Genomic DNA, 17,290 nt, shown 5'->3' with positions numbered 1-17,290 from the left:
AATGATTTATGCTAAGCTAAGCTAAATGTGCTTCTATCGGGCAGGAGTTTGGCTGAATAGATTCAAGAATAGCTGATTGAAGACTTGTAAACTGAGCCCATTCCTCTAAAAAAGTGGTTACTTTAAGAGCGAGTGAAAAACAGTGCGTTCAACTTTTCACTACATCAACTCATTGGTGTGTATTTGGCTGTTGACCAGGGTGTGTACTGGTGCACTAGGCTTTTGTGTGTGTGCGTGCGCAGTTGAAGGTGTGTTTTACCGCTGTTGCTCTGCCGGGAGTCTGTCAGCTGTCATGCAGCTGCCGTTTGCATTAGCAGGCCTGAAGCTCTGTGTTTCTCCATCTTCTCTATGACACATCGCACATCTAATTCCAAAGCCTAATCAAAGACATCCACACAGTGCAGGGCTTGTCAGGCCAGCAAATGCTACAGAGATCCTCTGGTTTTATATTGCTGTAATGAGTAACTGGAGACGGGGGGAAATCTGCTGTTCTGGCTGCCCTCTTTGTTACCAGAGTCTCTCCGAATTATTAACACTAGAGCCTGGGAATTTAGCCTCCATAACAGACTCGCAGTGTTTCCTGCTTAACATCTTTGGTGTTAACAAAATGTACATATTGGTTGGACTCTACTTAAAGAAGCAGGTTGCCTCCTAAAAAAATATTATCATCATTTATTTAGTGTCATGTTGAACATCGCAGTATAATATAGTTGTTGAAAACTTATTTCAGTATTGAATAGAATTAGTTTATATTACTGTGGTGTATTATAACAGCAATGACAGAATTAACATGACAGATTCATTCCAGTAGGCCTATTTTGCTGTAGTATGTTTCAAAAGCACTGTATTATTTATATCAGCTGCAACAAGATAATGTTAACAGGTAAAAGAAATGGAAGTCTAATGTTTTTAACTAAACAGCATAAATCAGGGAAATCAGTACATTTGCCTAACATATCCCTAGTAGCAAAGAATTCTGGCCCAGATTTGGCAAAAAGCTGGCACAGCAGGCATTCATCCGGCACTGGCATACAGCATGTGGGCCAAACATGGCCCGGGTTTGGCAGAAGTGGCACCGTTTTTAAGGCGGCACACAAGATTTGGGCCAGATGAAAAACGTAGTATTTGGCCCAGATTTAAAAATTTGATAAGTGGGCCATGTGAGTTTGGCCAGTCTTGACCCACATTTAAAATACACTAAAATCATTTTTGAGTAAAGAAAAAAAATTCTACCAATCAGGTCACTTTGAGAAAAAGCGTGCCCATAGTGTGCCTAAAGCGCATCACTCCATGAGTTTATCAATTTCATTGCAATCGTGACACACCAACCTATCTGGCCCAGTTCAGGCCCAGTTATGAGTTATTAACTTGGCTGAGACTTGGCCCAGATATGGTCTGTGTTTGGCCCTTGTCTGGAAGCCAGATTTGGTCCAGTCATGTACCGTAATTCACTGCGGCATGTGGGCTAAGCAAAACCTGATTGTGTGGGCCAGAGCTGGGCCAGAGAAATGTTGCTATGTGGGATGTTTTAACCTTCGGTTTTTGAGGTAAGTTTAAACTACATTTTAAGCATTTATGTGACATTTTACATTTGTGCATTAAATACATTTTGATAAAGATAGTAAAGCATGCCACCTTACCTGTTAACAGAGTTATTGTTTGTTTCTCAGCAGATGTAGCATTATGATAATATTAATGGAGAATGTGAGAATTATCAATGAAAGTATGCAATGTTATAAAAATAATACCTTAGCAAAAGGCTGAAATATTAGGGGCAAATAGTGGCGTAAGTAATTTTTTTTTTCTGAAAATGTGCAGTAAATACTGACAAGAGTAAATAATTGAAAGCCTTTTGAAAAGTTGGAGAAACCGAAAGGAATAAAGACTGAACAGGTAAACTTCCCAGCAGACTGATAGCTAACATTAGCACACTTGTTTGCTTGATTCACACAGTTATTGAGTTTCCTTTGTTGTGAGGAAAATTGCACATATTTATTGTTGGCCAATAGTGAAAGCAAATCCCCTGTCTACTGATCTGAACAATCGTTAGATTTAAACACCTGTATTAGGATTTAATTTTAGAGCATTTACATTTTTATTTAGGCAGAACAAAAGTGGTAGATATTAAATCTTGTAGGTTCTCACAGTCAGTTTGATGTACAATGAGAGATTCGCTGTGATGTATTCACAGATGCATCCACATAAAGCTGTTAAACCTAAATAAAAAAACCCCAAAAATATCATTGCTTTAAACGGATATAGATAGAGGCAAAGTTTTTAAATAAAAATGCACTGATTTTATAATTTTGATGAAAAATAATTAGTATTTGTATTTCTATGGGATTCCCCGTGATGGAAGGGCATCAACTGTGAAAAACATATGCCGGATAAGTTGGCAGTTTATTCCGCTGTGGCGACCCCAGAATAATAAAGGGACTAAGCTAAAAAGAAAATGAATGAATGAAACATAATTTAAACAAAATGGCTTCTCCCTTACTCAGTCTGCTTTTATTTTTTCCACAAAAAATCATTAAATTAATCAAAAGTGACAGTGAGGTCAGCAAAACTTAGTATTGATCCAAGAATCCAAGAAAAATAAATGCTTTCAGCATTGATAAGTCATAAGTCTTTCTTGTCAGCGAATCAGCATAATTGAATGAGTTTTAATGGATCAACTAAAGTGATGCTGCTGAAAATTCAGCCTTAACAGAACACAAATACATTTAGAAAAAAAATATAAAACTAAAAGTATTAGCGAAAGTATTAACTACAATTATTTATAGTCAATTTACATTGCAATAATTATTCACAATATTACAGTTTTTCTGATCAAATGAAAGAAAAGTTAAAAAAAATATATTTGCATTTATAACTACATTTATAATATAACATAGTGACAGCAGATGAATAAACTCGCTACAGTTTGACAAATATTGCATCTGTTAGACAACATAATGTACTTTTGTGTCTTTTTTAAGTGAGAATCTAGTTGTTTAGATTGCATCTATGCAATTTATTCAAACAATAGTGCCCATTTTTATACTTATCATTTCAGAGCGTCGGCATCCATCAGCCTGTCCAGCGCAATCTCACAGCAATTCGTAACTTTTTGATTTAGTGGCTAATTTGTATGAAGTCGAACGATCTAATGCGTACAATTTAGTTTGATTTGCTCATCCCCTAGTGACGGTTAGGGTTAGGGGTGGGGTTGGGTGCCACGCCTTCTTTTTAAAATCATAAATTTTCGTACGACTGAACTCATACGAATTTGTACGAATTAGCCTCTAAACTGACAAAGCATAAAATACTTACGTTTCCTCGTGAGATCAGGCTGGCCTGTCATACTGAGTAGAGCAAAGAAGCAAAGCCATGCACAGGGGTGTGGCCCAGCCGAGTAGCTAGAGCCACTGCCCCTCTGCCCTCATTGGCTGAGGCGTCACTCTCAGCAGGCACTTTCTCGATCGACCCTCCACCCCTCCTCACTTTACGATAGTGCCCCTGCTCTTTACTTTGCGATCGCACAACCCCCCCACCCCCCGCGGTCATCACATTATGATCACCCTGTACCCCCCAACCCCCTTTTGCGGTTGCATTAAGCATCTGCTCCTGTAAGGGTCTGTGTACACGGGCCTGCAAAGAAGGTTGACGCTGCTCCACAAGATGGTGACAGAGACGGCATAATAAGCCCTTAGAGGAGAAAAGCTCAGCATAATTTCAAACTACAGCTGATCAAATCATATACAGCCATATTGCATTGCTACTGGTGTGATATTGCTCACATATCACACACTAACACTGTTAAATCACCTACTCTTTTCCTTTATTTTGATAAAATCGTTGAAACACTGACATTATTATACTACAGAAGAAAATGGGAATATGAGGTTATTTAGTAAAGCTTTGACAACTTGCAAACAGTCTGCAATTTCAGTCTGTTCTTCATACAAAGCTATCTTATGATATATTGTATCACTTGGAAACTAAAGTGCGTAGTGTTTGATTCTGAGTGTTTTTTTGTTTTGTTTTTTGGTGTGTGGAGTTTGACAGCTTCTGGTCACTGTGCCGTTTAAGTGTCTGGAAAAGATCTGTGTGAAGAATCGGCACTCAAAACGTTTCCACAGAAACAATAGCAGCATGTGGTCTGGACCGGCATGGGGATGAGTAAGTGATGCCAGCGTTTTCATCTGTCCCTTTTAAGTTAATTCACAAATGTTTTCATTATGACACACTGGTGACATTGGTTTACTCATTAAACTTCTCGCCTTTTCATGCTCTTCCAATCCAAGTATAACAAATGCTCTGTTTCTCACTGTGACTGGTGGCCATTTATCATTTATAAGGAACAGTGTGTGTGAACAATAAAACATGTGAACGTCATTTTCAGGCTTCAGATGGCAGTAGATTATGGAAATCAAGTTCACACATTTTATAAAAGCCCTTAAAGGCCAAAGTATAATTTGGTTTTGTACACTCTAAAAAACCTTGAGTTATTTTAACCCAGTGGTTGAGTTAAAAATATTTGGTGCTGTGTTGGGTTATTTTTAACCTTTATTGGGTTATTTATTACAAACTCAACTTGTTGATTTAAATGTTTGGTGCTTTGTTGGGTTATTTTAAACTTTTATTAGATTATTTATTTAATAACTCAACCACTAGGGTTAAAAATTTGAATTTCAACAGTCAACTGATTCAACCGACACAGCAGTATTTCGAAAAGTGTGTAATGTTGTTTTGCGTTTTAAAGATTATTGAAGCTCCAATACAGTAAAATTTCTGTTGTTTTTTATCATGTTTAGGCTGCCTAGCTCTCTTTGTGTCGAGTGATTTTTATATCCAGTTCACCAGCACTCTTAATTAATGATAAAACAAACGTTTCGTAAACAATCTATATTAAACAGATAAAAACTGTTTATTTTCCTTCCGTGTTTATCTCTACATTTTTTCGGGGGGATTGATACAACCCAGTGTAACTATAATATGGAAGGCCGTCTGGGCCAAAATCTATCAAACTAAAATGTGTCAACACATGAAATGCATTTTTTTTTATCAGTATAGTACATACTTAGCTCTTTTTTTCTTAACATTGTTAAAACAACAACAACAATAATAATAGTGAACTTTTGGTTGATTTTGCACAACTTAGTCCACAAGGAGGCAACTCTTTAGATGGAAAAGAAAGAGTCAGAACAACAACAAACTACTGAAGACAGCAAAAACAATGTACACATTTATTGATAAGTGCATGTGTGAGAGGACTTACTGTTGATTGTTGATGGAAATACTGCTGAGGAAAACGTCCATATATTAAAATAAACATTTCTATTATGCTGGGCATGGTGGCTGAAAGAGCTCAAATTTGCTGCAAGTTAAGAAAACATGCAAATAGAAAAACTTAAGAATAAAGAAACCATCTTCATCAGTTGGACAATACAGACACGTGCAAACTTTGACTACATATGCAAATATTCAAACGTGTTGCAAGTTAATAGCATTTGAATAGCACAGACCACAACGGCAATGTGTCGGGGGCTGCAAAAAATGGATGAACCCGATTCCTGTTTCTGGTTTAGAGTCAGCGGTGTTGACATTGATCTAAGAGAGTTGTTGTTATTTATTTATTTTTACCATACTAGTTGTAAGGTTCCTTGTTTGAATATTTTAGGCCTAATAATCTGATGAATTGCACAATTAACTTTAAATTACTGTCGACTCTAAACAAGAAGCAGGAATTTAGATGCATTTAATATCTCATGAGCAGCGCTGCTTGAAGTAGAATACATATGAATGAAGACACGCTTTGCTCAGGTGTGAGTTTTTCACAGACTTCAACAGTGTGAAAATTTTGATGGTTTAGTGGGTCTCGTCTATCAAATCTGATCTTTAATTTGTATTTTACATTGAATTCAAGTCAGGGGACTGGCTAGGCCATTCTACAGCTTTATTTCTTTCTCTAAAAGCATTTGATAGTTTCCTTGGCTGTGTTTTGGATCGTTGTCTTGCTGAAATGTCCACCCTAGTTTCACCTTCATCATCCTGATGATGTAGATGTTGGACTGAAGCAGCTGATATTAATTTACAATGACGAAAAGCAGAGGGTTGCTGAAGAACTACTGAGAGATTTCAGCTGCTGTCTGGGCTTTCACTGCCTTTCTACAACTCCCTTTCTTTATGTGTTCAATACTTTTTCCCTGCGCCATTTCATTTTATTACACATAACCATAATTTATAAACTAACAAGTTTTTTGTTGTTGCATATATGGTTTTCTTTAGTTGTTATCAACATCCGGTGAACATTTCAAGTCAACAGCACCATTAGAAATATGTTTTCTGAGAGAAATAGGACACACTGAATACTTACTTCCCTCATTGTATGATTCTTTGATATTGGATTAGAGCATTGTCAATCCCATAATGTGTAACAAGGGTTGGATGGCTGTCAAAAACAAACAAACAAAAGCAGTGCCATTTTGCATTAAACTGCAAACCACTTCCATTCACTGTAGATGATAAATTATAATCAGCCTATTGACCTTATTCTCCGCAGACGAGCGGGCGCTGCCATTTGAATCTTTTTGGCACAAGACTTCCGGTCTCATTCACTTCCATTCATTTTTAGACATTAAAAACTGCTCGTTTCGCTGTTTGATGTTGCAAACTGATATTTCCTTGATATATTATTCTACTTGGTCTGAATAGTCATGCAAACATTTGTTTGTAGAGCAAGTAGTTTGACCGTTTTTTGCCGTTTATTATTTCTTGTCATTTCTCCCATAGGCGACTGAAACGGAAGTTCTAAGACAATCGCGAAAACAGGCGCACTTCCGCATTTTAGAATAAGGTCAATAGGCCTATGGATATTGAAATACATTTATGGATGTTAAAAGCTTCAGTTTTTGCTTGGTTATTCAGGCACAATGCACCAGGATCTCTAAAAATAGAAACCGTTGTTACATTTTTTCCCCTGTTTAAAAATTTTCTGACTTTCGCAAGTTGTAAAAGAATGTGAGGTTTTAATCTATACATTTTAAATCTGCATTGAATAAATACATGTCTTCGCATGGTAGTCATATACTTATTGTTTTCATCTGCAATGTCCAAGAACAGCTTCTCATTTAAGTCATTTTGTCTGTAATCTGATTAGAATTTTCCTATTGAATATAAACAAATGGCCTCACCCCAGAAAAAAATCCTAGAATCTCCCATGTGTATCAGTCATCTGTGTTCGTGCACAGCATTAATCTGAAAATACTTTTAAACTCTGTGCATTTGACATAGCACATCTGTTAATATACACAACATGTAAATTTACTTATGGCTTGAAGGCACTGAAACGGAAGTGCAGAAGATCCCCCAACCCCATCCTTTAAAGTACCCAGAGGCCCCTGCAGTTCTCCTGCCTCTGTAGCTCCAGGACTGGCCTCATAGGCCCTAAGAGGGATTTTGGATTATCCGTCCTGGCTTTAGGGATTGGAGCTGCAATGTGCTGGATAGCAGAAATCTTAATTCTACATGGTATAAATAGATTATTGAGCATGTGAGGCACTGACAGACATTCCAGTTTCGATGTTGCCACCCGTCTTCCCTGTCGTCTCCTATTTCAGGGTTTCCTTTTTCTGTAAATCTCTTAAAAACTTGATCCCTCCCCCATCAGAGTCTTTCCTTCTCACTCCATATCGGTAAAGCTATGCGAAAATGAAAAGCAGGAAAAACAAAGGCCGTGCAAGCATCTGGAGTTAACATCTGTCTCAGATTTGCAGCTGAAGAGCTCAGCAGTTAACGCAGGTGTAAACGGGGTCCACGTCTTGTGATCGGAGCACTCAAACTACATCTGACTGTATTTAATTCGAAGAGAAGTCTTCAATCCGCCCTGATGCTTCCACCTACTCACCTTTTGTTTTATGGGAAATAACCATCTGATTAACAACAACAACATAAAAAATGTTTGAAGGCACTGAGAGGTCAGCAGCTTCCCTATGGTTTTTGGGGATTTGCTTTCTTTGGTTCAGACAAACAAGAACATTCACATGCCATCAGAAGCCCTATTTGGACAGGACTAGTTTCCCTGGATTGCATTAGAAAAATGCTAAATGCAGGTGAAAACTGTGTATGAGACATTCTGATCTTTCTTTTGAACATTTCCTTAACACACACTCGACTTGATTGCTACTGTGGAAATTCCTTAAGATGCATTTATTAATAAAGTGTTGTAAACACTACGATACATACCAGCCAACATTCGTTTTTCCCACCACCCTCATGTTTTGTTTTATCTTCTGGAAAAGTCCTGTAATTTCAGAAGGCAAAAGGCATCAAAAAACATCAAAACACCCCCTATCAAAGTTGCCGTTAATAGCTTAATCCTTAAGTGTGCTCATTTATACTATCATAGTGCTCACGGCGACCTGAGTTCAATTCCCGGCTTGAGGTCCTATATGCCGATCCTTCCCCTCTCTCTACTCCCAATGCTTTCCTGTTTGTCCTCCACTATCGTATTTCAATAAAAGGTAAAAAACCCTTAAAGGGTACCTACTGTATGATGAAAATCTTAATTTGTAGGCTGTTTAGACAGAACTGTGTGTAGGTATAGTGTGTCTACAGTTATACTGCGGGGGTATAAACACAGTAAGTCTCTTATTTTAATTTACTGATGTTAAAACAAGATCCAAATCCCTCCCATTTTAAGGCCAACCATAACGTGATGTAGGAATGCGGTTTCCTCACCCATTATATTGATGTGGTGCCGCACATTAACATGTCTCTGTAACGTGTATACTCATATCAACAAGACAGGTGGTGTGCAAAGCAACCGGGAATAAAAGATCTGTTCAGCTCTCTGTGATCATCAATCATCATCAAATCTGACCAAGAAAGAGTTTTACTAAATTAAAACATTTTTAAAACAGTGCATGATTAAAATGAATTACAGTGATTTTTACCCTCATCATCACAACAGCTGTGTGTCAGTACAGTTATAAAAAAAAAATCTTCAATTCTGGTTTGTGGACGTTATTTGTTATTTTGTTATTTTGTACATTAACATGACGGATATCCAATAAGCAGTGAATATTAACTTGTATCCTGTCACATGTGCCATGCAAAAACAATGCAAAGTTAAACACGTGTGCTGTGTGTGTGTGTGTGTGTGTGTGTGTGTGTGTGTGTGTGTGTGTGTGTGTGTGTGTGTGTGTGTGGGGGTGGGGGTGGGTGCGTGAACTTTGTAATAACATTGTGTATGACTCATCGTTGCAGAAGGGCTTGAATTAACTATACAACAAATACATCAAATAATCATTGGGAACGTTCTTATTGTAGTATTTCTCACAAATTTTACTTGAGATCTGCTTCCTTCATGTCTGTCACTGTGCTGTTTATCTGATGCAGCCGAGGCAGAGATTGAGGCACACTCTGGGCGGGGAGACCTAGCATTAAAGGCACAGGCAACAAAAACGACTACACTGTGTTCAGAGCAGAACATCCAATATTCTGAAAGGTATAATACATAATTTGATGGGTGTTTTGAGCTGAAACTTTACAGACACATTCTGGAGACACTAAAGACTTATCTTAAACCTTGAAAAAAGGGCAAGATAGGTGCCCTTTAAAAAATCATTATAAAAAACCCACCAGAAATGCAAATCAAATCAATTTGATGTCAACTAAACATTGGTGTTAAAATTTATTACAGGACTGTCCTTTATTACATTTTTGAGGGCTTTTATTTTACGCCAATGTTAGATTTAAATTTGATTTTGTTTTGTACATTATAGAGATAAAGGATCTAGTGTAAATATGGAACTTAAGCTTGCAAATGGATAAAACATTTCTTATATTCGAATACTTCTTGTGTCATTATTTTGGTGCTCAAAAGGACGTCAATGTATGGATGTCAAATAGACCTCAAGACTTTGACATCAAATTGATTTGCATATTTGTTGTCAATGTCAATTTGATGTCATTTTGACATCGAGGTGCCCCGCTGGGATCAAAGTCACCATCTTTCCCTGTATAACGAAGCCATATTTAATAATTAATGACAAAGGAAAAGCCAGCGAATATGACTGTTGCAGAAAAGCAGGCAGCTTTAGACAACAGCTAGTCTGTTTGTTCTGGACTCAAGAGGTTAGACCCCAAAGACTTTGCGCAAACACCGTCCGATTCCCACACAGCAACTCTCTCGAAATCAAAATCCCCACATACGAGGTGCTTTTTATATTCCTTTTCACTTCAGGGTTTAAATGCATCCCTATGTGATCACATGTATAGAAGAGCGAAGCTGAGTAGCCTCTGTTGTGTTTTGCAATCGATCCTTCCGGCAGGCTTCAGTCCTCCCACGGGCTGAAATGAGCCAGCATGAGCAGCCAGCGTGATTAGCATCATGGGACGGCAGAGCTCAGAAAAACAAACCCATTGTGGAGCTCTCGGAGCATATGGCGTGTCCACCCACAGCAAGCTGAGGGGGAAAAAAAGAGGCCAGAGTCTAGTCAGATTTCTAATTGGTCACAAAACGTTGACTGTGCTGGTCTGGGAGAGCAGTAAAGGGTGAATGCATGGGGTTTGTGGGAGGAGAGGGGCCGGAACGTTACACTTTATAAATAAATGATGAGCTGTTCTTCAAGCCTGATTACTTCCCCCATCCCCTTTCTACCCCGGTCGCCCCTGCGCCCTCATCCCACCGTGTTTTAATGGAAAAATGTGACTGATGCCCCTATTGACCCATGTGGAATAGCTGGAAAGTCTGGCATCAGTCCTTGCTATATTTAAATGATTTAGAAGTGGTCAGGATTGTTTTTTGGCATAATTTTCTAAGAGGAAGCTGAATTTTTGCTTTAGATTTACTTTTAATGCCGTTACTTTTTTACACAAATGATTAAACTTCCTCGCCAATCATTAACTTCACTTTAAACATAACCTCCAAACCTGTTTTGATAATCAACAACAAGGTCTAGGCAAATGATCCAAGACAAAGACAAACACAGTCCTGCTTGATTTACGGGATTTCTCTGGATCCGACAATTTTGCGTAATTTCCTGTGATCACAACTGCTTTTTAACAAATATTTTAACTTTAGTTTTGGCCTGATAACTACACTCTAGAATCTAGATAATGCTCGGCAGTTTTTACAAATTTGGGTAAAAGATGGAACAACTTTTTTTTTAATTAAATTTGTTTAACCTAGTTTGGGTTTTGATATATTTTATCCATATTTGAATTGAAACATCACAACATTTTTTTGAGTCCAAGTACTTCTCAGTAACTTGTCCTTCACAGGCCTATAGATGTTTTCCAACAAGCATACGCAGACTCATGCATGAAAATTTTATCATGCACATGCTACAGTCCCTTTATTTCTGCAGATGTTACTTCTGAGAAGGAATTTCCACCTTTTTGACCTTTTCTCTTCTAGTAAGATCACAACAATGCATTTGTATCATTATTTTAAAGTTTATCTGAGCTTACATTTAAAGGGCACATGTTTTACCTCTTTTACAAAATGTAATATAAGACTTTGGTGTCTGAAGAATGTGTCCGTGCAGTTACAGCTCAAAATACCCATCAGATTATTTATTATATAATGTAGAATTTGTCCATTTTAGTGTCTAAAGACAACATAGATGTTTTTGTAGCCTGTGGCTTTAAATGCAAATGAGCTGCTTCTTTTCGCCCACCGCTCTGATGTTTTTGTCCACTTCTTATGCATTACATCAGATAAACAGCAGTCAGTGATAGAAACAAACATGGACAAAACCGAAATAAGGTCACTAGTCAAAAATACGTGTCATTGATTGTTATCTATATGTTGCAGTGTTCGTACATTCATAGAAAGCAATGGTTAAGATTCGAAAAGACTTGATGTGTCACAGAGAAATGCATCTGGTGTGCGATAAACATTAAGGAGCAGTTTAAGCCAGTCATCTATTCATGGCATGTCAGAAGGTAAAATGCAGAATAAACGGATTATACATTTATTCAGCATTAAGCGGTGTTTAAATGTATCTTTGTTAGTTTAATGTGTGTATTGTGAAATCTGCAGTTTAAAAGTGCCATAAAATTAAGTTTTTTTTTAAATGTTTAGATATCAGTATTGTTAGTTTTTAGGATATACCTTTAGCTAGTGTGCTCCAAACAGTGGCAAAATTAATATTTAGAAGATATAAAAAATTATAATTTATAATTAATAATTATATAAAAAATTATATAATCATATAAAGTTTGTAGTTTTTCAGTTCCGTCTAAATGGATCTACGGTTTTATTTACATCACCTCATACTAGATTCTCATCAAATCATAGTCAATTAAATTCTCTCTAGTATCTGACAAGCCCCGCCCCCTTTAAGACACCTCATTTGGTTTTCATTTGATGAGCTTCTCAATCACTCTGTGGCAAAGCGGTGATAAAACAACAGCTATTGGCTGTTTTTAAAAAAGGGAGCGCCACTACATCCAACCCCCTCTTCGTGTTTTGGTTGAGATTACATTAAACATTGAATAAAAATACATACTTGAAAAAACACCATGGGATGGCTTTGAGTATGCAATGAGGCAACAAACTCGTGTACCATTCACACCCATTCAAAACATTGTCAAAATTGAGCTTTCATTCCAAAGTTGCCTTTCCACTGCACTCGATAAATGACAAGCGACAAGCATACCTGCCAACACTTCTGTTTTTCCCGGGAGTCTCCAGTATATCAGAACCATCTCCCGCTCATCTGCGTATTGATCTGTCTCCCCTCCTCCACCGGGAGACCTGATCATCTCCGTATGCAGAAAATTCGCATCCGATTTTAGCTGCAGATCTATTAAAATATTTGAACTCCTGCAACTAGGCCGTATGCAAACGGTCGACCGGATGTGATGTATTCCAGTGTTGTCCAAGCAGATGCGTGTGCGTGAGATGAGAAATACTATTTTTTCATTAAAAACATTTCTATTCATAAACGAGTAATAAAAATATTATATTTTAATGTCTCCATATTCTCTATAAAAGTCTATGAATTTATAGCATTCATTCATTCATTCATTCATTCAACCATAGTGAACCTACAGAGAATAAAGGGTCTAGTTTTTGCACTTTTTTATTTCGGACACTGTGAGAATCAGCTTGGTAAAGTCTAGATTGGATATGCGGCAGGCCGGATGTGCGATATTCATATCAATATAGCAGCATTTTTTATGACAATGTATAACAATATTTATTTTTTTCACAGTGCTATGATGGTTGGATTGGGGGTAGGCGTTCAAAAATTACATTTATTGGGTAATTTAATAGATAACATAAATAATATTCGGTATAACTACTGTTTTTACCTTACTGTGACGGTTAGGTTTAGGGTTGTAAAATACAATTAATTGGAAATTTCATGAATAATAAAAACAATTCTCATTAACTTTCCACCGCAAACGTATCCGATTTAGCAACAACCAATCAGCTTCTCTCCCATGGCACACAACAAAACATGAAATTCTGTGTGACTGCCACAAGGGGGAGTATTCAGACAGTCATGTCCGAATGTCATGTGCAGTGGAAAGGCAGCTTAAGGGTAATTTCTAATCATTATAATTTCTATAAATAATGATATAATTTTTTTTACTTCCCTAAGCCACATACAAACTATGTAGATGACACAGAACAACTTACTGAAGTTAACATATTTAATCAATGCACTCTATGGCAGTGTTTCTCAAGTGGTGGGTCGCGACAGTGGGTCGCAGAGTGTGTGGTCAAAAAAACAACAAATGTTTTTTTTTTTTTTTAACCTATTTTGCTTAAATAAGACTTTTATTTTGAAATGCACGAGCGATAACTGTACCGTTTGACATGTGAAATTTCATTTAATTATAGCAACAAATATGTCAAAGCGCAAGTACGACCCCGAATATGTAAAGTTTGGATTTACATATATTGACGACAAAAAAAAGGCTTAAAACCTCAGTGTGTCATATGTAGCGATGTGCTCTCACAAGAGCACTTTTAGAAACCAAACATTTGTCGTTTTTACTTTGTGATATTTCTATAATTTGAGACATTTTGTTAAATGACAATAATAAAGTATTGTTTATTTGTAAGTCTTGGTGATTTTCTTATGATTTATCTGTCACTACTTGTGTATGTTAACAAATAAACACAAATTAATTCTTAAAATTATTTCATAGTCCTAAAAATTTGGGCCGCGGGTTCATGACCATGTAAAAATGTGGGTCCCATGGCCAAACCAGTTGAGAACCGCTGCTCTATGGCACTTATTTAATCCATTTGTGTTGTTATTTTAAAGTCAAAATCAAAATTTAAGCATTTACGCCAATAAGAAAACACCACCACACAATTACAAAAGACGCTGCGCACACACTTCTCTTTAAACCAGCATTTAATACTCTTCTAAAGCACATTTATTTGATTTCCAAATGTACGCAGTCAGTTTTTCCTTGTATAAAATGTGTGAAAAAATGTCCACAAGCGTCCTCTAGTCTCCCTCAGTCGAGTCTCTTGAAGATCTGAGTTCACAGAAAGGCTTTCCTGCAGGCCTACGACCACAAACAGGAAGATTTTCGGCATGTCCTTGTCCACCCTTATAAGACTGAGAGGTGTGTGTAGGCACCAGTCATCCTGAACATGCTTCACATGTGCTTGAACGCAGGAAGTAACATTATCTGAGAGGAAGCAGAATCCAGAAGTGCTTCAGATGCAATAGCTCATGACATGCTTGCGAGCAAAGCCTCCCAAGAACCCGGATTGAATATTTTTTTATTCCAACCTACCAACAAATGACTGAAAATAATAACTCATAGCTGTAAACTGAAAAAAAAAACAAGCTCCTCTGGCCTCTAAGGAATGTAAATAACACGTCAAAACCATAACGGTGTTAACCTGTGGAGCGGTTCGGCACAAACTTAATCCCAAATTCTCAAGTTTATAAATAATAAACACACTCCTTATATCGTTCAAACAACCAGAAGTTTAACAGCAACGTTAAACACAATCTTTACCACGTAATCAAAACCACCCAGATTCCAGATGCCTTGAAGGCAGGAAGAGTCGAGGTGAAAGGAGTTAAAACCAACTCCATGTAGGAGCGATCCCTATCAGAAGCCTCCGCAATTATCCCAAATCTGTTTGTAATTTGAAAACCTCATCTGCGTCCCGCCTCCACATTTCTCAAAGAAAGATTCCCTTATCTTGTTTTACACAGGGACAAACACGTAATGCTCGAGCTGGAAGAGATGGATGATCTGTAGCCTCAAACGGCTGGCAAAAAGTGCTGTGTTGCTTTTAACCGTGATGTGCCTGAAAGTTCACCGAGGATATGAGCGAGCTGAGGTTGGAAGGTTAACTGGTGACGTAGGGTTTAGTGGAAGATTGCCCGTATAATCCGTAGAAATCAGGGTGCCTGTGGCTCTGCGAGGCGTCGATCCAGTCGTGCATGGAGAGCCCTTGGAGCGGTTGGGACATGGAAGGTGTTGAAGGCAGAGGGTGCGAGTAATCCTGTGTCCAAGGGAAAGATCCCGAGCGTGAATACGGAGGATGAGTGCGGTGGTTGGATATGGAGGGGACGCTGGAGCAGTAGCAGTTGTCCATGGTGCACATGAGAATCTTTCGGCCGCCGTATTGGGGCAGCATGGCCTGTTGGGAGGAGCTTGGATTGGAATAGTCGGCGGAGGTGAAAACGGAGCTGGAATGATGGACAGATTGGGCAGCGCCGCCGCCAGTGCCGCTGCTAAGGCCCACGATGTGCTGGGCGGAGCTGCAGGGAGCGATGGTTGTCTGTGCCGTGGCCCCGTCGCTGGAGCCCGGAGCCAGGAACTGCTGTTTGCTCATGGGGCCCGTCGAGGACTCCAGCAGGCTAGTGCTGCTTTCTGGGAAGGCCGTGGAGTGTTTGCGTTTCTCACCCCCGGTGGGATTCACACTGGAGGGGTGGACAGAAATGCTCTGGAGGAAGTGCGCAGGCGTGCTGAATGGGGCTGGAAACAAGGGGACAGAGAGGACAAAGAGGTTGAGTTGTGGAAAAAGATAATAATACTACATTGAAGAGAAACATTTGTGCAAGATCATAATAAAAAGATAAAGATCTAAATAAAATCAACAGGTACTTTTGATTATTAACGTATTCATAAATGCTGATGCACTAAAAAGTGTACAAAAATCTTATTAGTAGTTCATGTTAATAAATGGAACTGTTTTTGTTCAATTTAACCAATCTTTCTTATTTTTGCATGTTTTTTTATGTAAGATTTTTTAGGATGACAACATTATAGCAATGGTCCCCAACCAATTAGGATCAATTGGTACCGGGCCGCACAAGAATTATTTCTGTTTTATTTATTGTCTGAACAATCTTTTATTTTGAACATTTTTTTTTTGTTTTGAAAAGTGACTATATTCTCTCGCTTACATCTCGGTCACCTGAGCACCCAAATTTAACACACAAGGAAAAATGAGTGAGAGAAACAGACCTCTTTGGAAAGTTTCTTTGCGAAGGGGAAAAGGCCCAGCTAACTGCCAAGGAATGGATCAGACACCTATTTGTCAACAAATCAGATAAATCGAATGTCCGATGTCAACTGCTGGAGATCGCAAATGACGAATGACGAAACCGTTAGCATATCGCATCTTTTCTGTGCGCAAGTTAGTTATTTCCAATAGAGGTGTGTAACTTGAGCTTGCAAGTGGCGTGAAGCACTTGTAACATACTTTGTATGAATTTGACACATTTTGGTCGACTAATTATCCCAGACAAACACAGAGCACCCAAACACTGCAGTGCTTTTTAATTTTCTCCATAAATAAAACTTGTATCAGAACTGTAATGTTTTGTCAGCATGTCTTCCTCTGAGAAAACGGTTGATGGTTGCGTAGCAATCTGCTAAAATTAGTCTGCAGTAAAATTGTCAAGCGTTGACCAGTCGGTGGTTATAAAAGGTTGGGGACCACTGCATTACATGGTAAATTACAAAATATAAGGGTAAATTACATACAGGGAAAATTCTTATAATATATAAAAAAATTAAAAACTAGTTAAAAATACTGGTTTAAATGTGTCATACTCTTTGTATTCATATTAGTTTCATACGAAATTTTCAATACAAAGACGAAGGGCCCTATCATACACCCGGCGCAGTGTGGCGCAAGACGCGGTGCAATAGTCTTTTGGTAGTTTTAGCTTGGCGCAAGAGTCGTTTTGAGGCGTTGCGCTACGCTGTTTAAATAGCAAATGCATTAGCGCTCATTTGTGCGCCCAAAGGCGTTCTGGTCTAAAAAGGAAGGCGTTCTGAGGCGGACCGCTGGCGCGTTGCT

At 38.2% G+C, this 17,290-nt stretch overlaps 1 protein-coding gene across 2 annotated transcripts in view; it reads right to left on the bottom strand.

The window, feature by feature from the left end:
* Positions 1-14,348: 14,348 nt before the first annotated feature.
* The window catches only part of trim8a (tripartite motif containing 8a), a 51,240-nt gene continuing 48,298 nt past the window's right edge, over positions 14,349-17,290 (bottom strand). The window contains exon 7 of one of the 2 annotated variants that reach the window (XM_009307145.5): positions 14,349-15,957. In XM_009307145.5, coding sequence (XP_009305420.1) covers positions 15,326-15,957 — 632 coding nt within the window. In that variant the 3' untranslated portion in view covers positions 14,349-15,325. 2 annotated transcript variants of the gene reach the window in all.

This window comes from Danio rerio, chromosome 13 (assembly GCF_049306965.1).
Source record: "Danio rerio strain Tuebingen ecotype United States chromosome 13, GRCz12tu, whole genome shotgun sequence".
Classification (NCBI taxonomy): Eukaryota; Metazoa; Chordata; class Actinopteri; order Cypriniformes; family Danionidae; genus Danio; species Danio rerio.
This window is presented reverse-complemented; position numbering and strand designations above follow the sequence as displayed.